This window comes from Arachis hypogaea, chromosome 20 (assembly GCF_003086295.3).
Source record: "Arachis hypogaea cultivar Tifrunner chromosome 20, arahy.Tifrunner.gnm2.J5K5, whole genome shotgun sequence".
NCBI classification, from domain to species: domain Eukaryota; kingdom Viridiplantae; phylum Streptophyta; class Magnoliopsida; order Fabales; family Fabaceae; genus Arachis; species Arachis hypogaea.
This window is the reverse complement of record NC_092055.1, coordinates 115,207,304-115,228,900: the sequence shown is the minus strand read 5'-3', so window position 1 is coordinate 115,228,900 and position 21,597 is coordinate 115,207,304. Positions and strand designations below refer to the sequence as shown.

The 21,597-nt window shown below is 38.5% G+C and overlaps 1 protein-coding gene and 2 pseudogenes across 1 annotated transcript; 2 read left to right on the top strand and 1 right to left on the bottom strand.

The window, feature by feature from the left end:
* Window positions 1-1,104: 1,104 nt before the first annotated feature.
* LOC112786185 (uncharacterized) lies at window positions 1,105-2,121 on the top strand (annotated as a pseudogene).
* A 6,282-nt stretch (window positions 2,122-8,403) lies between these two features.
* Window positions 8,404-9,315, bottom strand: LOC140183162 (uncharacterized). Its single transcript, XM_072231183.1, has 2 exons — window positions 8,997-9,315; window positions 8,404-8,816 (listed from the first exon to the last, which is right to left on the bottom strand). Exons 1-2 carry the CDS (start codon window positions 9,313-9,315, stop codon window positions 8,404-8,406), a joined length of 732 nt encoding a protein of 243 aa, XP_072087284.1.
* A 1,964-nt stretch (window positions 9,316-11,279) lies between these two features.
* LOC112783262 (transcription initiation factor TFIID subunit 4b-like) lies at window positions 11,280-17,779 on the top strand (annotated as a pseudogene).
* The last annotated feature ends 3,818 nt before the right edge of the window (window positions 17,780-21,597 follow it).

Here is a 21,597-nt window from a genome sequence, read left to right as displayed (position 1 = left end):
CATCATATATGCCATGTTATCTGACTATATGCTACTTGTTCTACTTGTACCATATTTGTGTATTACTTGCCTGTATTGCTTGTGTTTGTACAATTGAGAGGCCCCTCATGCTGGTGTCGGTGGGTGTTGAGGGCTGTTCTTGATGGGATGAATTGATGATGCGATTGCATGATGATGGTGATTATTGAATGAGATAATTGGAGCTCCATGGGCAGACGCAGTGATGTGGTTTCACTAGCTCCAGGCAAGGGTATGATGTATTGATATAGAATTGCTGAGGCAGAACAACTGGTGATAGTTTTGCTTATGAATCTGAGTCTGATTCGTGGAAAAGTCAGCGAGTTGGGAAACATGTGAAATATGAATTAAATTTAGCACTCCTTTATGACAGTTACCTATTCATGGATTAGCGAGAACCTAGGATGAATAATTGGTGAAGAAGCTTAGGATGCTTAGTGAGTTTTTATTGCTGTGCATTGTATTTATTTGGCACTTTTACCGTACTGGGAACCCATGGGCCCGGGGTTCTCATTCTGTATATATCTCTTGTTTTTCAGATACAAGTCCAAGTGCTCAGAAGTGAGTTGTGGGTCGTCTGAGAGACGGCGAAGATCTTTATTTTTCCTACTTTGTGTTTTGCTTAGAATCTCTCCACCTCTATTTTAGAAAGATTATATTATGTATTAAACTCTTTAAATTTGCCTATAGAGGCTTTCATGTTTCCTTCGGGAGAGATTAGGATATACTGTTATCAACTACTTTCATACTGTACCCTAGCCGGCCTAAACTTCGCGGGTCGCGACTAGTGGCTATTTACTTATGTTATAAATATCTATCTGTTATCTATCTCTTAATCTCCTCTACGCCTTGTCCGTATATCGTTTTCGGCTTTACGGTTTATCTTTTGTTGTCGAAACGTGAGTGATACGTCTTCGCGATTTTATTTCTACTCTTTTCAAGCTTCTCGGTTAATACTCCTTTCGAAATTACCTATATTTATTTATTAAAAATCCACCTGAGAGTCGTACCACCATAATATCATTAACTTATGACTCGAGCATAAGGATTTGAATATTAGGGTGTTACAAGATCCTTAGATTAACAATGTCAAAAATACAAGCACAGGTAGGTTGAGAACAAGTTTAATTCTTGTTATGGATGAGTTTTACAGGTCCCATGAAATATATATGTCGATATCATGCTAAGATTCATTTTTCTGTTCAGCTGTTACAGATGAGGCCCAACCAAGGACCTGTGGGGAAGCAGCACCCTATTTGGATACCCACTGTTGGCTTAGGTGCAAGACATTTAAATGATACACATGTTTTAGCTCTGCTTCATCAGAAAGTATGAATGCTGCTGCAGACCAATCTCATATAACTTAATAAGCCGTCCAAACTATGGAGAACAATGCTAGAAAATCTCAAGAATTGGATGTTAGAATGGAAACTCAAGGTTTGCAACTGAGCCAGTTGGCATATTCCAATTCCAACAATGTTAATCAGGAAGCAGAAAGATGATCTCTTCACATACAGGGGCAATAAGCAGCAGCAGCATCTACATTCCATCAGCATATGGTAGTAGTGGTGGTAATTATAAGCCTTTTTCAGGGCCAACTAGTAGTATTGCTTCATCTATCAGACCACCACCATATGAGTCACATATGAATCAATTTCTGCCAAAAGCACTTATCCAGATCACTTAGGTGGGACAACACAAGGCTTCATTGGTATGCCAAAACTTGAATGGTAGAACACTTCCAATGATCCCAAGAGTCTGCCAGGGGAATCTGTTGCTCTGTTAAACAATCTATCATCCCAACAAACTCCAAATGCATGGCAACCACCATCAAACAAAGATCAAAATTTAGGGCTATTGTCATCTAGTTATGTAAAAAAGGAACTTAGTGAATTTTTCACTGAGCAACAACATAGGCAAAATATTTCTAAAATGCATGGATTGCATTCTGGTAATTCTGCATAAATTGAACCAGGAGGTGCCAATCAAGGAACTATAAAGGATGAGTTATCAAGGGGCGTTCCAGCATCCAGAAGTATGGCACCTACAACATCTACTGGCTTTAACGTCACTCTGCTTCCCTTTCTCGAATGGGTCAACTAGTTTCTACTATCTCGGTAAGTTTGAGAGTGATATACTTGATCTTGACTAATGCAGTGGCTTAAATTTTGTGGATTAAATACTGTCCAAATGTGATTTTTAATATGCGGTATGCACCTGTAGTACCAATGCTATACTAAATGTATATGTACATACTATTTGTTCTCTTAGTGATGATATTCAATAATTAAATTATTGATAGCTATGGGTTTTTTTTTTTTTGCTGTCCTTATTCATATTTCAATCTTGTAATTCAGTTCTAAGAAAACAGGCATTTCTGCTTCCTCTTTTATTTTATTTTATTTTATTTTTGGTTGTTTATTAAATTCTTTTTTATATGAAATTAAGTATCCAAGAGAAGATTAAAACAATTGTGATTTTTCTCCCCATGGGGTAGGTACGATACAACATTGAAGAACAGGATGTGTTAAGGACAAGAAGTCTAGAATTAAAGATAACTAATTGTTTTCCCTACTAAAATCCTTTTGATCTTTGGTTGACCATGATATTTTAGTTGTTTGTTTGGTTTAGTAAGCTGTGACTTGGGGGAGACGACATTCTCTTGAAGTGGCAAATTATGGTTGAGCAAGCCAGGCAGAGACACGAAAGAGGGACAGACATGTCATCTGGTTTTCAACCAGCTAAAGATGTAAATCACAAATCTTGAGCATCTGGAAAAGGTACAAAGGATAATCACAAAGGGGATAAAAAAGGTTCTACTACTTCTACAACTTCAGGTGAGTTTTCTTTTAAACTCTTTATTTGTTATTTCGGTTGTCAAATAATTTAACCACAAGATGCAAGTCAATGTCACGTATAGTATTTGCAAAACTGACATCCCTAAAACTGTTAAGTTGTAGATGAAAATGTGGCGTTGTCGTTGAATTATATTGTCTTGCATGGAAGGTGATAATTTAACCAGGTCATTGCTGTTTGATTGTTTGTCCAGATATTGTTTGATAATCCATTAATTCCTACATTTTAAATAATTCTGTTTTTGTGCTTTTGACTCTTCCAGACAGGGGCTGGCAGAAAATATGGGAGAAATAATTCCCTTCTAACTCAAACTAAGATGGCCAGAAGCATCTCTGTCAAGGATGTAATTGCTGTGAGAACCACGGATGTCAAAATTGTCGCTCATTCATCGCTTGTACGCGAAAATTCATTCCAATGCTCAACCTGAATAAAGTAGAATTGCAGAGGCAGATGATCTTGGATTTTCACCACTGATTTTATTATCATCTTATGCTTACCAGCGGAAATCAAAAGGTTTCCTAAATCCTGTGTATAGTTGACTGACTTTCAATCCATATAGCCATGATAGTTTACCAATTAGTTTTGATTTTCTCTTCTCTTTTATTTTGCATATTTAGCATTACCTTTTTGTTTCTAAACCAAAAGCAGCCTAATAAACAAATATTAAACTAACAAAAAAGGAAAAAACCGAAAAAGCCACTGTTAATAAACCATCTTGGTCATGACTCATGACTCATGACTCATAAGGGTAATATTTATTTTACTCTCTGAAACTTAAAGAGTTGATTTGAATTTTGATTTATTTAAAAAGTAAACTACCATTTGTACCCACGAACGTTGAAAACGCTGACATATCTACCCATAAAAAAAAAGAAATTACCATTTGTACCCATAAAAAATGGTTTTTACAAACAAAATTATCCAAACCCTAAAAAATTACCTAAAATCCCTAAATTACCCTTATCTTCACTACCACACCACCTCCTTCACCCAATCACCTTTCTAACCCTAACCCTTTTCACCCAGCCACCACCCCCTTTTTCCTTTCTAATCTCAAATTCCACCACCATCTTATTTCCTTTATCACTACTATCACCACCACTACCACTATACCTCCATCATCATCTTCTTCACATGCAGTAGCAGCAACAACAACAACAACACCAATAATAGAAAAAGCAGAGAAAAAATGGTTCTTTCTCACTGAATAGCGTCGACGACAATGGTGGCAGTGACACCCACCGACACTGTTGCCCTCTCCTTCTTCTCTGATCTCTTGCGCCCTCTCTTCCTTTCAGACCAGCGACAACGACAGCGACGGACTCAATCAATGGCGGCGACAGATGTGACGGAGCCGGCAGTAGTAGGGCGCGACGGTGGCGACAACTCCCCATTCTTTGGTTCTGGCTCGCATCTCCTCTTTGGGCTCCATCAACAACGGCGACGATGATGCGATAACGGCAGCGAGTCCCCACGTTGCCAGTGTGGTCTCGCTCCCCCTCCTCTTCTCTTCTTCTTCCTCGGGTAGGGGTGTGTGTGTAATGTCTCCGTGTGTGAGTTTTGGAGGAAAAGGGGGGTGGTGGCTGGGTGAAGAGGGTTAGGGTTAGAAAGATGATTGGGTGAAGGAGGTGGTGTGGTGGTGAAGATAAGGAATTTTGCAGGTAAGAGAGAGTGTGTGGGCAAAGAATCTGAAGATGGTTCTGTTGTTGTTGATGATGGTGAAGCCCTTTTTCTGGGTTGAGAATTCGAAGAAGCAGAAGAGAAAGAGAAAAGCAAAACACAGAAGGAAAGCGAGAGAAAGAGAAAGAGGAAGGAGTTGGCAGAGTTGACGGATTATGGCGGCGGCGACGAGCTCAGAAAATAGAAGGAGAGAGAGGATGGGTTAATGGTGGTGGTGGCAGTGGCGGGAAAAAGATGAAAACATTGAGAGAGAGAAAGAGAGAGAGAGAGAGAAGGGTAATTTAGGAATTTTATTTAATTTTTTAAGGTTTGGATAATTTTGCTTGTAAAAACTATTTTTTATGGGTACAAATGGTAATTTTCTTTTTTTATGGATAAATATGTCAGCGTTTTCAACTTTCGTGGGTACAAATGGTAGTTTACTCTTATTTAAATAAAAAAAATAATCCACTAAATCTTATAATAATGTCACTCTTTTTGTTTTTTGGCAGGATTTTTGTTTCATATTAATGTAATATTGATATAGATAATTAAATACCATTTTAACAGCTACATCTTTTAATTTGTGATTAATATGATGTCTGAAATTGGATCATAAATTAAAGTTAAATTAAATTAATAAACATCAATTAATTCATATAAATTAACTTTTACAACATGTGTATAAAAAATTATTTATTAAATTAATTATTTATATTATATAAATTAAAATATAAAATACATATCGTTAAAATTTAAAGAATAAATTAAGATTCTCAAACATTATTTAGTTATACTTTTCAAAAATTAAGAATTATATTTTTTTTTGTGACCGAACATAACACAAAGAAAAAAGACTTAAGAAAAAGAGTAGTACTCCTCTCTAATAATAATGTCTAAATTATTAGGAGGCAGTAACCACTCTAGATACACCTGCTTGTTTAAAACAGCAGTCTTAGCCATTAAATCAGCCGCTTTGTTTGCTGTTCGCTGGATGAGCACTAAAGTAGCTGTCCAATTGCGCTGGAGCATCTCTTTGATTTTGTCAAGCAGACCAGAGTCATTCCTAATCATGCTGGTTGTGCCTCGCGAAACAAGAAGAAACGCATCAAGATTATCAGTTTCGCATATGACCTCTTTGCACTCGCAATCCCAAGCCATAACAAGCCCTCTCCAAATAGCATGAAGCTCACAATAGAGAACACTAGAAAGAGGTATACTGGCAGAACAACCTTTTATCCAAATTCCCATGCTGTCTCTAATAATACATCCAAAGCCAGCTAATTGCTCATTTTCAAAAATGCTTGCATCGCAGTTCACTTTACAGACATTCATTGGAGGTGGTTCCCAGTTATATTTCAAAGAAGAAGGAATAATATGTTTTTGGTTGATAACAACATTAGAGAAATCTCGAGAAGCATGTTTAACTAAGTGAACAATTTTCTCCTTACTCCATGGATCATCTTGGTGGAAGATGTCATTGTTCCTATCCCTCCAAATCCACCAAAAGGCCGCTGCAAAGAGAAACTCATTTTTGTTGAGGTTAGAACGAATCCAAGACACAAATTCCAAACTAGAGTCCTCAGCGGTCATTCCCAAATTTAAGCTAATCCAAATTTGACGAGCTTTTTGGCAAGTCCTAAAGCAGTGGTTAATATCCTCTATAGCAAGATAACATCTCTGACAAAAATCAGAAGTAGAAATACCTCTTTAAAACCGGTAACTAGCTGTGGGAACTCCGTTGTTGAGGCAAAGCCAGAGCAGACACTTTATCTTCTCCGGTATTCTCAAGTGCCAAAGTCAAAGCCAATTTTCATTATCATTCCAGCCAAATTTCTTCTTCAATAGCCATTCATACCCGCTTTTAGTCGAGTAGGTGAGAGTATTTGAGTTTGTCCAAAACCAACCTATTTTATCTCCTGCCTGCTTGATAGGATCAAAGAGAATCAAATCAAGTTTAACTTCTTCCAGAATCATTGTGCAAAGAATATCCCACCGCCAATGCCCATGGTGCCAGACATCTTCTAACTTCAAGTGAGAATCGGAAATGTGCACAAAAGGAACCAAAGGAGCTAGCGTTCCACATGGTCACCAAGCATGATACCAAAAGGATTGAGACATCCTGCCTGTACACCAATCAAAACCATCACGAAGCTTTTCTATTGTCTTATAAATCGCTCGCCAAGTGCTTGAAACATTATTAGAGAATTTGGGTGAAAAGCAAGAACTCCCAGATAAGTATTTTGCCAATATAATTCTTACCCAAAGCTTATCTTTATTATGCAATAATTGCCAAACAAGCTTTCCGAGTAAAGCAAAATTATCACATTAAGTATCTCTAATTCCCAATCCTCCATATTTTCTTGGAGTGACAACTTTGCTCCACTTGACCAAATTTAAGCAACGCTCCCCCATCTTTCCCTTCCACAAGAATTGTCTAAGCACAGAATCAATCTTTTGACAAACCGAAGTAGGAAAAAGAGTCACTTGCATCTGATAAATAGGAAGAGAAGAAGCAACAGATTTAATTAAGCAAAGCCTGCCTGCTCTGTTAAGGAGTCGACCTTTCCAACTAGCCAACCTATTCTTGATCTTCTCTAAAGAGTCCGAAAAAATAGATCTAGCAGCTCGAGGATGATTAAGGTTCACCCCCAAGTATTTGCCTAGGTCACTAGTAAAAGGAATATGAGAAACACCAGAAAACATTTCCTTCCTTCTATTAGAGATATTTCTAGAACAAATAGCTTTAGATTTTTCAATGTTAACCTTCATACCTGAAGCTTTACAGAACAACTCCAAGGTGTGCACAACATTCTAAACTTGACTTTTCTTCGCTTTACAAAAAAGGAGGAGGTCATCTGCAAACATCAAGTGAGAAACTCTAGGTCCCCCTCTAGAAACAGCCACACCATCCCAAATACCCTCGTCAACTTGTTTGAAAATGAAGCACGCCAATCTCTCCATGCACAAAACAAATAAATACGGAGAAATTGGATCTCCTTGCCTGAGCCCTCTGCGAGGTTGGAAGCTGTCCAATCTATTCCCATTCCAAAGGATGGAAAGATTTGAGGCCTGAACACAATTCATTACAAGCCTAATAATTAGAGAAGGAAAGCCAAAAGATTGAAGAGTGTGCTCAAGAAAATTCCAATCAACTCTATCATAAGCCTTTTCTAAATCAATCTTAAAAGCCATAACTCCTTTTCTAGACTTTGTCCGCTTAAGAAAGTGAAGAACTTCTTGGGCGACAATAATATTATCAGGTTCTCCTCTACCATGAATAAACCCTCCCTGAGTTGCGCTAACAATCTCATCCAAAAATGGTCGTAATCTATTAACCAGCACTTTAGTCACTAGCTTATAAATTACATTACAAAGGCTTATTAGCCGAAAATCCTTCAATCTAGTTGGAGGGTCACACTTAGGGATAAGAACAATCAAAGTTTCCAACAAAGAATGGCTTAACGTCTCCCCTAAGAATGCTTTCTGAACAGTACGCCATACCTCATGACCCACCACATCCCAATATTCCTTGAAGAAAAAAACTTGAAAACCATCCGGCCCAGGAGTTTAGAACGAGCTCATATTATCCAGAGCTTCTTTAACCTCCAACATTGTTACTGGTTTAGACAAATTATCACAAGCATCCTGGCTAAGAGATGTCATAGGAATTTCTCCCATGCAATTAACCTCAACAGGCTCAGTAGAACAAAAAATATTTTTGAAGAAATAAACAACCTCCCTTTGCAAAACTTCCGGATCATCAGACCAAGACCCATCACTGACTAGCAACCCATGAACCTTGTTAGATTTTCTTCTAAGGATGGTTTGCATATGGAAAAAGCTAGTATTTCTATCATCATACCGAACTCATTGATCTCTTGACTTCTGGTACCAAAGTAATTCTTCCTGGGCCAAAACTATATTATACTCAGCTCTCAATTCTTCCTCTTTGTGCTTCAGAATCGGATCATCGTCAGCTTCCATTTTTCGTTGAATACGATTCAAATAACCCTCCAATTCCCTCTTTTTAATAAAAATATTGCCGAAGACCGTAGAGTTAAATTCCAACGAAGCTTCTTGGACCCCCAGGAACTTCCTATGGATGCCAAAGCCTGTACTATCCCAAGATTTCTGAACAATGGCCTTGTAATCAGGATGCGTTGCCCATGCCGCTTGGAATCTAAAAGGCCGGTTTCCTTTCTTGATAGGAACTCCTTGACATCGGATAAGTAGGGGACAATGATCAGAGTGGGAACAACTGAGAACTTCAACAAAAGCTTCTGGGAAAAGAAGGCGCCATTATGTAGTACAGCAAGCTCTATCCAATCTCTTTGCAATTTCTTTGTTTCCTTGAATTTTACGGAACTAAGTAAACCGTCTTCTAGAGGTTGTTAGATCAAAAAGACCACAAGAATCTAGAGTACTTGCAAAGATACTACTGCGATTTGAATAGAAATTACCCCCCTTCACCTCATGAACACTCAAAATATCATTAAAATCCCCAACCACCACCCACGGGTCCTGAATGCACAAACCAATATCAAGCAGATGACTCCATAATTCTACTCTATTAGTGGCTTGAGGGCTGCCATAAACCGCACTGCAGATCCATCTTCGCCCACCACCATCAATTTCCAAAGTTACACATTGATTCATAGCCCAAAGAATTTTACAAGAAAATTTTAAATTAGCAGAGAGGAACCAAATTCCTCCCTTGTGTCCAACAGCATCTACAATCCCTACAAGATAATAGCCTAATCTCTCCCAAAATTCTTTCATAGTTTCAAACCCAATATGAGTTTCCACCAAAATAAAAAAAGTTGGTTGAAATTTTCGTACCAATTCCTTACAGTGCACCCGAGACATCTTATTTGACGCCCCCTAACATTCCAACTAATAATATTTAAATGGTCACAATCCATAAAAAATAAATTAAATAATTGGAATGTTTAATCATTCTACCTCACGTTGATGGACCCCTGTCTCCAAGTGTCTCCTTGTGGACTTGCACCGCAGAACCATCATTCTTCTGTTGAGGTTGGGTCTTCAAGTTTGTTGTTGCACTAACTTTATCAAGCTCTTTTTGTACTCGAGAATCCATTGACAATGCTTCAGTAGGTGAGTTTTGAAGCGAAATAGGACGCTACCTTTTGTGCCCTGCTTTAAAAAAGGGAGTACTCTGATCCTTGAAAGCCACCTGAGGTGTTCCCAAAGAGTCAAGCGTGGATGGAGGATCTTTCTTTTCATTAGGCCCCACTTTTGTATTTGATAAGGACTTCACCTTTGCATTTGATGAGGATCCAGCATGCATGTTATTAGACCCAAAAGAAAATTTCTTACTCACCAAATTGGAGCATATTGCTACATTGGCTTTTTTTGGCACCACATTGTGGCCTTTACCCACTTTTTCCTTGCCTTTTCTACTAACTGTAACCCATTCACCCTCTTTTGCACGAGTATCCCTTTCCATACGTGAGTCTTGTAAATTATCATGCACAAGATCTGCTGCACCATGCTTCTCCATAATTGGAATTGATTTGGCATTAATTCCAAATTCAAAAGTTAAATTTTGATTTTTTACTGGGATTTGACTACCTTCCACCATTTTTTCGTTGTTATCTACAGGAAAAAGTGATGGCAAATTTTTCTCCTTCAGCGTGCTTTCCTTCCCAATGCCATTGTTGTTCTCTTTCGCACATTCTCTTGTGACATGCCCAAAGCAGCTACATTTTTCACAAATTAAATTCAAGTGCTCATATTCTATGTCATACATATGACTATCAACTTGAATTTTTTTAATAATAACTGGAAGTCCCAAGTTAATTTGCACACATGCTCTTGCATACTTTTCCCTCTCTGCAGACTTGGTGGCTAAGTCGATGCGGATCGGTTTGCCAACAGCTGACGCAATCATTTTCATGGCTCTCTCTTGATAATAGTTAATGTTTAAACCTGTGATTCTTATCCAAACCATGGTAGACCCAAAAGTGTTTTCACAAGGTCTGAATGAAGAACTCCAAGGTTTAACCGCAACATAGCTTCCAGTAATCATCCACGATCCTCCAAGGAGAACTTTCTCTCTATCCTCCAAGAGATCAAATTTGACTAAGAAATAGCCAAAACCGACATCTAGTACCTCATATCCTCCTTTGGTTCTCCAGACGCCTTTAAGCCTGTGCGTGATCGCTGTATAGCTAAATTTTTTCCAAGAACTTTGATCACGATGGCATCTTTGTAGGGCTCTGCCAATATCTCTTTTGCTTCCTCAGTAAACGTCACAGTTGGTATCTCCGAATCGCCTTGCTTACTAACTACTGTAGCCATCTTATCCCCATCAAGAGAATCAGCAACTTCCAAAGCTCTCCTTGCTGAGGCACCAACAACTTTATCTCTGAACAAGTGAACAATATCCGTTGACTTTGAGTCTTGTTACCATCTCCTTTAATCCCCTCCTTTTCACTTGATACATGCCCCCTTCTGCTCTCCCCCTTATTGCTTCCGCCGACATGGCCGGCTGCCTCGCTATGTGCCACCCTCGAAGACTCTCCCCCGCTCTCTCCACTCTCCATTTCACGTACTCTCATATACTCTCTCGTACTAGGATTTGTTTTTTTTTTAATTAAGAATTATATTGATTTATCAACACAAATTTACTATTTTAGGGTCAAACAGAAAATAAATACTTTTTTTTCTCAAATTGTTAAGTTGTTTTTTATTATACATTTCTTTTAGTACGAAAAAAAGAACATATAAAAAAGATGACGTAAGTTGAAAAATCGTACTCGTTAACGCAAGAAAGAACCGAAAGAATCCGTTAAACACGAAAAATATTATAAACCGATTAAACTCAACAGAAGAAGAAGGTCGACGCCATGCTTTTGCATCTTCTCTGTGTGAACGCACTGTTCAATACTTCGCACGTTTTGGTGTTGGTTCTTGTTGAACGGGATTCTTCACTTCTCTCCTTTGATCCTTTTTCCCTTTTTTTCTGTTCTATTTTCCTCCTTTTTTTCTTTTCCCTATTTTGGTCGGTTGTTATCTTACTCGCTGTAGCTAATACCTTATTTTACCATTCATTTTCCCCTTTGTTGCGTTTTTCAACTGGGTACCTGCCCTACAGGTGTTTGATGAATTTACTCAGTGAAACATAAAAAGAGAGAGAGATTATATTGTATGTTCGAATAACTCTTAAACTTCTGTTGGGTAATCAGAGTTGGGATTGGAATTGCCATTGCCATGGATCCTTCTATTATGAAGCTCCTCGAAGATGACGAGGTTTTCCCCCATTTTTCCTATGGTTTTCTTTTGTTATTTATTTGTTTGGGGTGTTACTAAACCACTATGTTTGAATGTGTACTTCACAGGATGAAACAATGCAGTCAGGGGTGGATGTTGAAGCCTTCCAAGCTGCACTAAACAGAGACATAGGAGGATTTCCTTCCACTTCTGGTTCAGACCCAGGTACCCCAACTATGCTTTTTAATTCCTAATGTTTTTCTGAGTTGAAATAGTTAAATTCTCTCTGGTTTGTTTGTTTTTAGTCGCTTGTTATGCCATTTGAATACACGGCTGCATAAACAGTGTTTAGACTTTAGACTATTGTTTATGAGCTTGTTTGGTCGAGATTTTGGTCAGATTGCTATCAAAATAATTGATTTTGAAAGAGTTGTTTTATGGTTGGGGATGTTGTTAGAAAAGTGAGTTTGGATTAATTATTCTGAGCGATAAAAGGAAAATCTATTATAAGGATATAAATGTTTGACTATACTCTAGTGTTCATAAATGGGAAGGAACTACACAAATCCTTCAAAATCTGGCTATTCTATCAGGTACTTTTTCCCAAGGTGTTATTTCTGATTTTTGGTATCTAAAAACAATAGTAGAAATACCACATTTAAAAGATCTCTTGAAACAGAGACCAAGGAATGTAGTTAAACAAACTAAAAAGTTTCATCAACACAGTGGTAGAGGACAACATCTTTGAGAACTTAGATGATCTTAATTATTTAGCAGAATACAATCAAATAAATGTAGCACAATGACCTCTAATCAAATAAATGTAGCACAATGACCTCAAACTTTAAGTATCAAATTTGACCAGTAGAGGTTACAAAGCTTTTGTTGATATTTTTGCAAATGAAATATATTTTTCTAAATGAATTTCTGTACTAATATCAAATTATCCTGATGTATTTTCTACAGCATAATATCTGTGTTTTCAGATGTTAGTTTTCTTGTTTGTTTTTATTTTTCTTCTAATTGATTCTTGAGTCGTGTGATTTTTTATATTTGCTTGGTAATTTATGAATTGCACATGCTTTGTGCTTCTATACTCTCTGCAGTTTTGTCTCAAGGAAGCAACAATACATTGACTCAGTCAATGCCACAGTGGCCAACTCCTAGCCATGAAAACCAAACCCAAGTTCAAAATCAAGAGCCTGAAACTGCACAACAACGAGAGCAACCCTCATCTGAGGTGGAGCAAAAGCAACATGGATCTCTTGCTGAACAAGTACAGCATGTTGCTTCCCAAGACGTAAATAATCCTCCTTTACCACAGCATGTTGCTTCCTCGGACGTAAATAATCCTCCACTACCACAGCATGTTGGTTCTCAGAGTGTAAACAATCCTCCTCTACCACATCATGTTGGTTCCCAGAATGTAAATAATCCTCCTTTGCCGCAGCATGTTGCTTCTCAAAATGTAAGTAATCCTGCTTTATCACAAAAGCAGACTCAAGATGAAGGTCACCAACTACAACCTGTACAAGCTTCTCTTCAAAATTCTCAGAAAGTTGGAATTCAAAATTTGGGAAAAGATCCTGTTCCTAATAATGAGGTAGCCAAAACACTTAATCCCAGCAGCGAATCTCAGCAGTATGCAAAGTTGCAGCAAATAAGTAATCAACAAGCTACAGTCAATGAGCAGCCAGGAGGCCAAATTAATCGTAAAAAACAGGTACCATTTGGCATGTTGCTACCTATCTTGATACCTCAACTTCCCAAAGACCGAGCCATGCAACTTCAAACTCTATTTAGTAAATTGAAGGTGGGTTTCTCAAAATAATCTCACTACCTGGTCCTTTGGTAGTGAGAACCTTGTCTCTTTTCTATGCTAAACTCAGTTTTGTATTGATAGGATATGATCAACTTAGGAACAGATATCCCATACTACTCACTTTCTGTTTTGTGAATTTATTGTTTGTGTTATAGAAAGACGAAATAGCAAAAGACAGTTTTGTGCGACTTATGAAAGGTATTGTAGGGGACCAGATGCTTAGATTAGCATTGTCAAAAGTACAAGCTCAGCTACAAGCACAAGTAGGTTGAGAACAAGTTTTATATATATATATATATATCAACATCATGCTAAGATTCATTGTTCTTTTCTACTGTTATAGACGAGACCCAATCAAGGACCTGTGAGGCAGCAGTAACCTGTTCGGATGCCCGTTGTTGGCTTAGGTGCAAGACAATTAAATGATCCCCATGCTTTAGCTCAGCTTCATCAGAGTATGAATGCAGCTGCAGACCAATCTCATATGACTTCTTCAGCTGTCCAAACTATGGAGAACAATGCTAGAAAATCTCAGGAATTGGATGCTACAATGGAAACTCAGGGTTTGCAACCGAGCCAGTTGTCATCTTCCAATTCCATCACTGTTAGTCAGGAAGCAGAAAGATCATCTATTCACATACACGGGCTTAATAAGCAGCCGCAGCCACAACCTCAGCATCTACATTTCCCATCAGCATATGGCAGTTGTGGTGGTAATTATAGGCCTTTTTCAGGGCAAGCTAGTAGTCTGCTTCATCTATCAGACCACCACCACGAGTCACATATGAGTCAAATTCCACATCAAAGCACTGGTCCCAATCACTTAGGTTGGGCAACACAAGGCTTCATTGGTATGCCAAAACTTGAACAGCAGAACTCTTTGAATGATCCCAAGAGGCTGTCGGGTGGCTCTGTTGCTCTATTAAACAATCCGGCATTCCAACAAACTCCAAATGCATGGCAACCACCATCAAACAAAGATCAAAATCCAGGCTTCTTGTCATCTGGTTCTTATGTCAAAAAGGAACCTAGCGACATTCCCACTGAGCAGCAACATAGGCAGAATATTTCTAAAATCCATGGACTGCCTTCAGCTAATTCTGCACAAATCGAACAGGCAAGTGGCAATTGAGGAATTGTAAAGGATGAGTTCTCAAGGGGCCTTCCAGTATCCACAAGTATGGCACCTACAACATCTACTGGCTTGACATCACTCAATTCTGCTTCCCCTTCTGGAATGACCCAATTAGATCCTAGTGTCTCAGTAAGTTTGCAAGTGATGTACTTGATCTTGTCTAATATAGTGGCTAAAGTATTGTGGATCAAATATTTTTCAAATGTGATTGTTTTGATACATGGTATGCACCTGTCGTACAGTACCGATGTTTACATTAGATGTATATATACAAAATATTTGTTCTTTTATAGATGCATATTCAAGAGTTAACTTGTCTATAACTTATAATTTATTTTCTGTCCTTATAACTTTATAAATCTTGTTGTAATTCAGTTTTAAGAAACAAGCATTTTTTTTATTTCTCCTTCCTCTTTTATTTTTTTTTATTCTTGATAGTTTATTGAGGGTTTTTTGTTTTTTGTTTTTAGTGGCGTAGACCACAATGCTTTTAGTTTGGATTAGTCCGCTACAAACTTGGTTTTTTTCATTAGTTCCATGCTAGGAGTAGTGCTTTGAAACATTTTTATTATTTTACCCTATGCATTTATTGAGATGCCTCTCATGCTATTTATGTATTTAAGTTGCAGTGAAGAATAACAAGCATATAATGAAAAGCATGCTTATTTTACCTTTCATGTCCTGCACTTTTTACCTTTAATTTTTTGAAACAATCTGCTATTGGGGCATAATATGAACTTCAAATTTGCTTTTCCAATTTCACTTTTTTGGGTAAATGCAAATTATCATTTTATACGCACCCACTATTTAATGATATATTCAAACTTCATGCATAACTCTGACTCTTTGCCCCCACTCTATTCTATGTTTGATCAGTTAAGCACCCAGGTGCCATCAAACACTTCTGGAATTACTGTGAGGGCACCTGTGAAAAAGCCTTCTGTTGGCCAGAAGAAACCACTTGAAGCACTTGGTTCCTCACCTCCTCCTCCTCCAAGGTGATCTGTCTTATTTGGCTGCAACATGCTTCACTCTTGGAATTGTTCTTTCTTTTCTAAGTTCTAACTCATTTTGATGCATGCATCTTGTGCTCATATCCTCCAATAAGAAGCAAAAGGGATCTCTAGGAGATCCGTTGAACAGAGCATTGACCAGCTTAATGATGTCACTGCTGTTAGTGGAGTCGATTTGAGGGTAAATTTCTCTATTATGTTGAACTAAGCTTGATAGCTCAATAATAAGGGATGTCTACTCTCATTTCAAAATCTAAGGCCATTTTTTGCATCTTTTACAGGAAGAGGAAGAGCAGTTACTTTCAGGCCCCAAGGAGGACAGTTGGGTTTCAGAAGCAACTCGAAGAGCTGTGCAAGAAGAGGAAAGGCTTATTTTGCAGAAAATTCCACTCCAGAACAAATTGTTTGAGATTAGTAAGTGTCCTTTTCATATGTTGTCTCCATATATTTTAATTTTTCCTTTTGAGCTTATCTGAATACAAACTAGTCATACCAGGCCTTATAGACAGTTGTTTTGTGTTATTACTGTCAGTGTTTAAGTATGGCTTGAAGGGTGTGAGCAATGATGTGGAGAGATGCTTGTCACTAGTGAGATTCAACCAATATTTCAATTTTCATAATAGTAAGTTTGCATGTAAACTTATTCAAACTGAGTTTTCAGTGTGTGGAGGAAAGAATGCGTGGATTGATAAGTAACCTGATTAGAATGTCAAAACAGGTTAGTTGTTCTTTACCTTCTTGCTGGAATATTCTCTCATAATTCAATAAAACTTCTTACTTTCAAGAATTTTCCCACTCGCGGGTTGATTTTGAGAAGACAAGACATCGGATTGTTGTCACCTCAGATGTTCAGCAGCAAATCATGACAATAAATAGGAAAGTAAGAGAAGAGTGGGAGAAAAGACAGGCAGAAGCAGAGAAGCTTCGGAAACAAAATGACGTGAGTATTTTGCACTTATCAGCATTTGGAACCTGTGCCTATTTCATAATTTCAGTCCATTTTAAAATATAGGTTGATGGTAATGCTGGCAGTTACCATTGATCCCGCTGAACTTAAGATATCGCTCCGGAGTCCTCCTTCATACTTAATGCACTTCCACTCCTCGAAGTCTCCCGGAGCTCCCTGACACATGCAGAAAAATCTGAATAGCACCTCAAATTTGTCTGTATACTCAGATACGGACATAGCACCTTGCTTCAGTTGCAGTAACTCCAGTTCCTTGGCCGTCCTGGCAGAATTCGGAAAGTACTTTTTATAAAATTCTACCTGGAAGGCATCCCAAGTGATAGGGTCATCACCTTGTTGCAGGAGACATCGGGCTCCTTGCCATCAATGCGATGCTTCCCCAGTGAGCAGATAGGTGGCAAATTCAACACACTGCTCTTCAGGTACTAACTGCGCTTGCAGTGCTCGCTCCATAGCCTGAAACCAAGTATCAGCTTCAGTCGGATTGATGGTTCCCTTGAACATAGGTAGATTAACTTTTAAGAAGGTTGCCAGTGTCATCGAGCCCTGAGCTTCGCTTCCGCCATTGCCATTATTGTTTATCTGTTGCCCAAGAGCTTCCGCAATAGCCTGCATAGCAGCAGCCATGTTCTCCAATGCCGCCATAAAGTTTACCGGGTCATTTGGATTGATTTTCGGTCCCTGAGCACTAGTACGACCTCCCTTACAATCTCGACTGCGTCCACGAGGCGCCATCTAGTTCCTATACACACCAAACAATCGATATCAATGTGATCAGTCTCAATATCTCAAGTCAAGTGCTTCAAAGTACCAAAGGTACACTCATGGACTTCATGCTTGATGTATCAGTTAGATATCCTAACTAACACAGGCACAAACTCAGAGTATGCATTGAAGCATAAGCAGTTCCATCCCTTAGGCTCACGAGGATGAACTGCTCTGATACCATAATGTAACACCCTAATATTCAAATCCTTATGCTCGAGTCATAAGTCAATGATATTACGGTGGTACGACTCTCAGGTGGATTTTTAATATATAAATATAAGAAAAATTAAAAGGAGTATTAATCGAGGAGCCTGAAACGTGTAAAATAAAATCGCGAAGACGTATCACTCACGTTTCGACAACAGAAGATAAACTGTGAAGTCGAAAGCGATATACGGATAAAGGCATAAAAGAGATTAAGAGATAGACAACAGATAGATATATATAACATAAGTAAATAGACACTAGTCGCGACCTGCGAAGTTTAGGTTGGCTAGGGTACAGTATGAAAGTAGATGATAACAATATATCATAATCTCTCCCAAAAGAAACATAACAACCTCTATAGGCAAGTTCAAAAGAGTTCAATACATAATATAAGTTTTTCAAAATAAAGGTGGAGAGATTCTAAGCAAAATATAAAGTAGAGGACATAAAGATCTTTTCTATCTCTCAGATGTACCACAGCTCACTGCTGAGCACCTGGACCTGTATCTGAAAAACAAGAGATATATACGGAATGAGAACTCCCGACCCATGGGTTCCCAGTACGGTAAAAGTGCCAAATAAATACAATGCATTGTAATAAAAAAACTCACTAAGCATCCTAAACTTCCTTTCACCAAACATTCACCCTATGTTCTCGCTAATCCATAAATAGGCAACTGTCATAAGGGGATGCTAAGTCTAAATCTTGTTCTTCATGCTTCTCAACTCTCTCTAACTCTCCAACGAATCAGAATCAGAGTCATAACAAAACCATCACCAGTTATTCTGTCTCAACAATTCTATATCAATACATCATATCCTCACCTGGAATAAATGAAATCACTTCACTACGTCTATTCAAGGAGTCCAAATTACCTCATTTAATAATCATCATCATTATTCAATTACATCATTAACTCATCTCATCCAGGACAGCCCTCAGCGTCCACCGACACTAGCATGAGGGACCTCTCAGTTGTACAAACACAAGCAATACAGACAAGTAATACACATTTAAAGTGCAAGTAGAACAAGTAGTACATAATCAGGTAACATAGCATATATGATATGACAATCCAAAACAAATAGGCAAACCCAAACAAATTAAACATATGCAAATGATGTATGCCTGCCATATGGCTGATGATATCATCTGTCGGTTATATTGCCAATCCGACATGTCTTGGTAGTTAACCATGGACAGAAACACCCATCGCGAAGTAGGTAGGTTTGAGCTACAACCCCCTTGCTACTACCCGCTCAACCCAGAGCCAGTGGAATAACCACTACTGCGGCTACTACCCAGGCGGGTGTTTAAAAGCTCTACTTGGAGCGAGTGGAATCACCACTACTGCCGTTACTACCTAGGCGACACAATCTCTGACCTGGAGCAAGTGGGATGAACCACAATCCTTGCTACTACCCAAATATCTCAAGCATTGGCCCGGAGTAAGTGGGACGAACCACAACCTTTACTACTGCCCAGGTATCACAAACATATATTCATTCAATCTCAATTCATATTATCAATCTTTATTGTTACCCAATCTCAAACATTAACCTGGAGCAAGCGGAACGAACCACAACCCTTGCTACTACCCAGGTATTACAGACATACATTCATTTTAAATTTCATAATTAAGCTCATTTATCATAATCTTTCATACCATCTCATACCCAGAGCAACTGGACAACACCACTGCCTACTACCTGGGGTCACACATCACATTCAATATGTTCCATCATTATTCCCTTACCACATTTAGTCATCACAGCCCTTCGGCTCATACTGTACATGATACTTTCACCTTTTTCCTTAGCAACTCATACCATTATCATTACTCATCATTCATCATTGGTTCTCACTTTACTTCATCCACAAGTTACCACATGTCCTAGTTTTTTCCTATTACTAGGTATGCTATAAAAATTTAGGGTTTAAAGGATGAAAGTAGAGGCTTAGAAGTATGAAATTCAACTTTAGAAACTCAAAAATCAACTTTTGATGAAAATAGGGTCACGCGTGCGCGTCGCCCACGCGCACGCGTGAAACGCAGTAAAACATAGTGACGCGTACGCATTCCTTCACGCACGCGTGGGTGGGAGAAAAGCCCAGTGACGCCTACGCATCAGCCATGCGTACGCGTGGGTACGTTTTGTGCCCCAGACACAAAAGTGGCACAAATCAGGCACAAAATTTGGGCTGGGCAACTGTTTTAGTTCATCGACGCATACGCGTGGGCCACGCGCACGCGTGGGTAGTGAAACTTTGAAAACGATGCGTGCGCATCGGCCACGCATACACGTGGGAGTGCGTTCTGCCAAAAATTTTACAAGTTAAAAAGTTGCAAAATTTCATTTTTTAAACCCCAAACTTTCACCACACATAACTTTTTCTATAAAAGTCATTTTTCAACCATTTCTGAACTGTTGAAAAGATCTTTGAATAAACTTTCATAAAAAATCCATTTTTGAAGAATTCCGAACTCCGTGGACCGAGTTACGGACCGCCAAAGTTGGTCAAAAATCAGTTTTTACCCAATCATAAAAATCACCAATTTTCCAATGTTCACAAGCCAAATTCATTTCCACTCATCCAAATAACCACAACCCAACCACATCCACATAATTACACTCAACCAAAACCAAACCTACCTCATATACACAACTTCACCCAAAACCATCGAATTCCACTCTTAAATTCCTCAAACCATATTATTCAATAACCAAACCAATTATTCACATATTCGATGTCTAAAATCCATCTAATTACTCATGTCATCACACCATTCACACGTCAACTTACCTTACCTCTTTCCGGCCTCCGACCCAAATTCACAATTTAAATGCATAGTCCACACAATAATATTCATTATTCAATTCATCAAATCCTCAACACACTATACGTACAAATTCACACAATTCTCAACCCAATCATTAATTTACATTACATATCAACTATGCATATTAGCACCAACCAATCACACAATCTAAATTTAATCCTAGGGGCATCTTGCCTATGAATTTCCATCACACCACACGGTACTTAAATAAAACTTAAACCGTACCTCTTGTAGCCAAACTAATTAAGCTTCTTCTTTGGAAGTCTCCACCAACCCGTAGCTCCAAGTCTCACCAAAGCTCCACAAGCAACACCAACCTCCCAATTGTGCACCAAAATCACCAAATACACTAACATAACCAATTTCACATATATACATCAACCTAGGGCTCATGAAAATGATAAATCACAAGGGTTTGAGTACTTCTTACCTTAACCCACTGAAGTTTGTGCTAAACATCACCCATGGCTCATACTAGAGCACTCCTAAATAACCAAAATCACAAGTTTCCTCAAAACCCAAACCAATTTCGAATTTAAAGAGGAAAACGAAAACTAGGCAGAGGACAGCAGATTACTCACCACAAAACTTAGATAGAATTGTAGAGGATGAGAAGAGCGACGCGTAGCCGCAAACGGCTCGTCAATCGGAGTTTCGTAGCTCAAGTGATGGTGATTTGAAGATCAAGGAGAGTTAGGGTTTCTTTCTTCTCTTCTCTCTTCTCCAAGCTGCGCCCAAAACCCTTCCCTTAAGGTAAAATGAGCTGAAATGCTCATAACTAATGTTTATATATGTTGGGTCTTGGGCCCACTTAGACCCGGTTCACTTATTTTGTCCGTTAGCCTAATTTTGGGCCAAAACATTTAAGATTAGCGCTCTAAATCGAACTTTAAATATTTCTACATTCCCTAATTATAATTCCTCATTTCTTAACCTTATTTACTTATGAATAAATGACCATTTGTACCCATGAGAAATGAAAATGCTGACATTTGTACCCATGATAGATGTCCTCCATGTGACAAAAGTGCCCTGACTTGGAACTGAGCTTGGTTCGTAGGAATCCGATC

Coding starts and splice junctions, on each gene's coding strand:
- LOC140183162 (XM_072231183.1), bottom strand. CDS start 9,315: ATGAAAGAATTTTGGGAGAGATTAGGCTATTATCTTGTAGGGATTGTA. Junction 8,817..8,996: donor TGTTCATGAGGTGAAGGGGG/GTAATTTCTATT, acceptor TTCTTTTCCCAG/AAGCTTTTGTTGAAGTTCTC.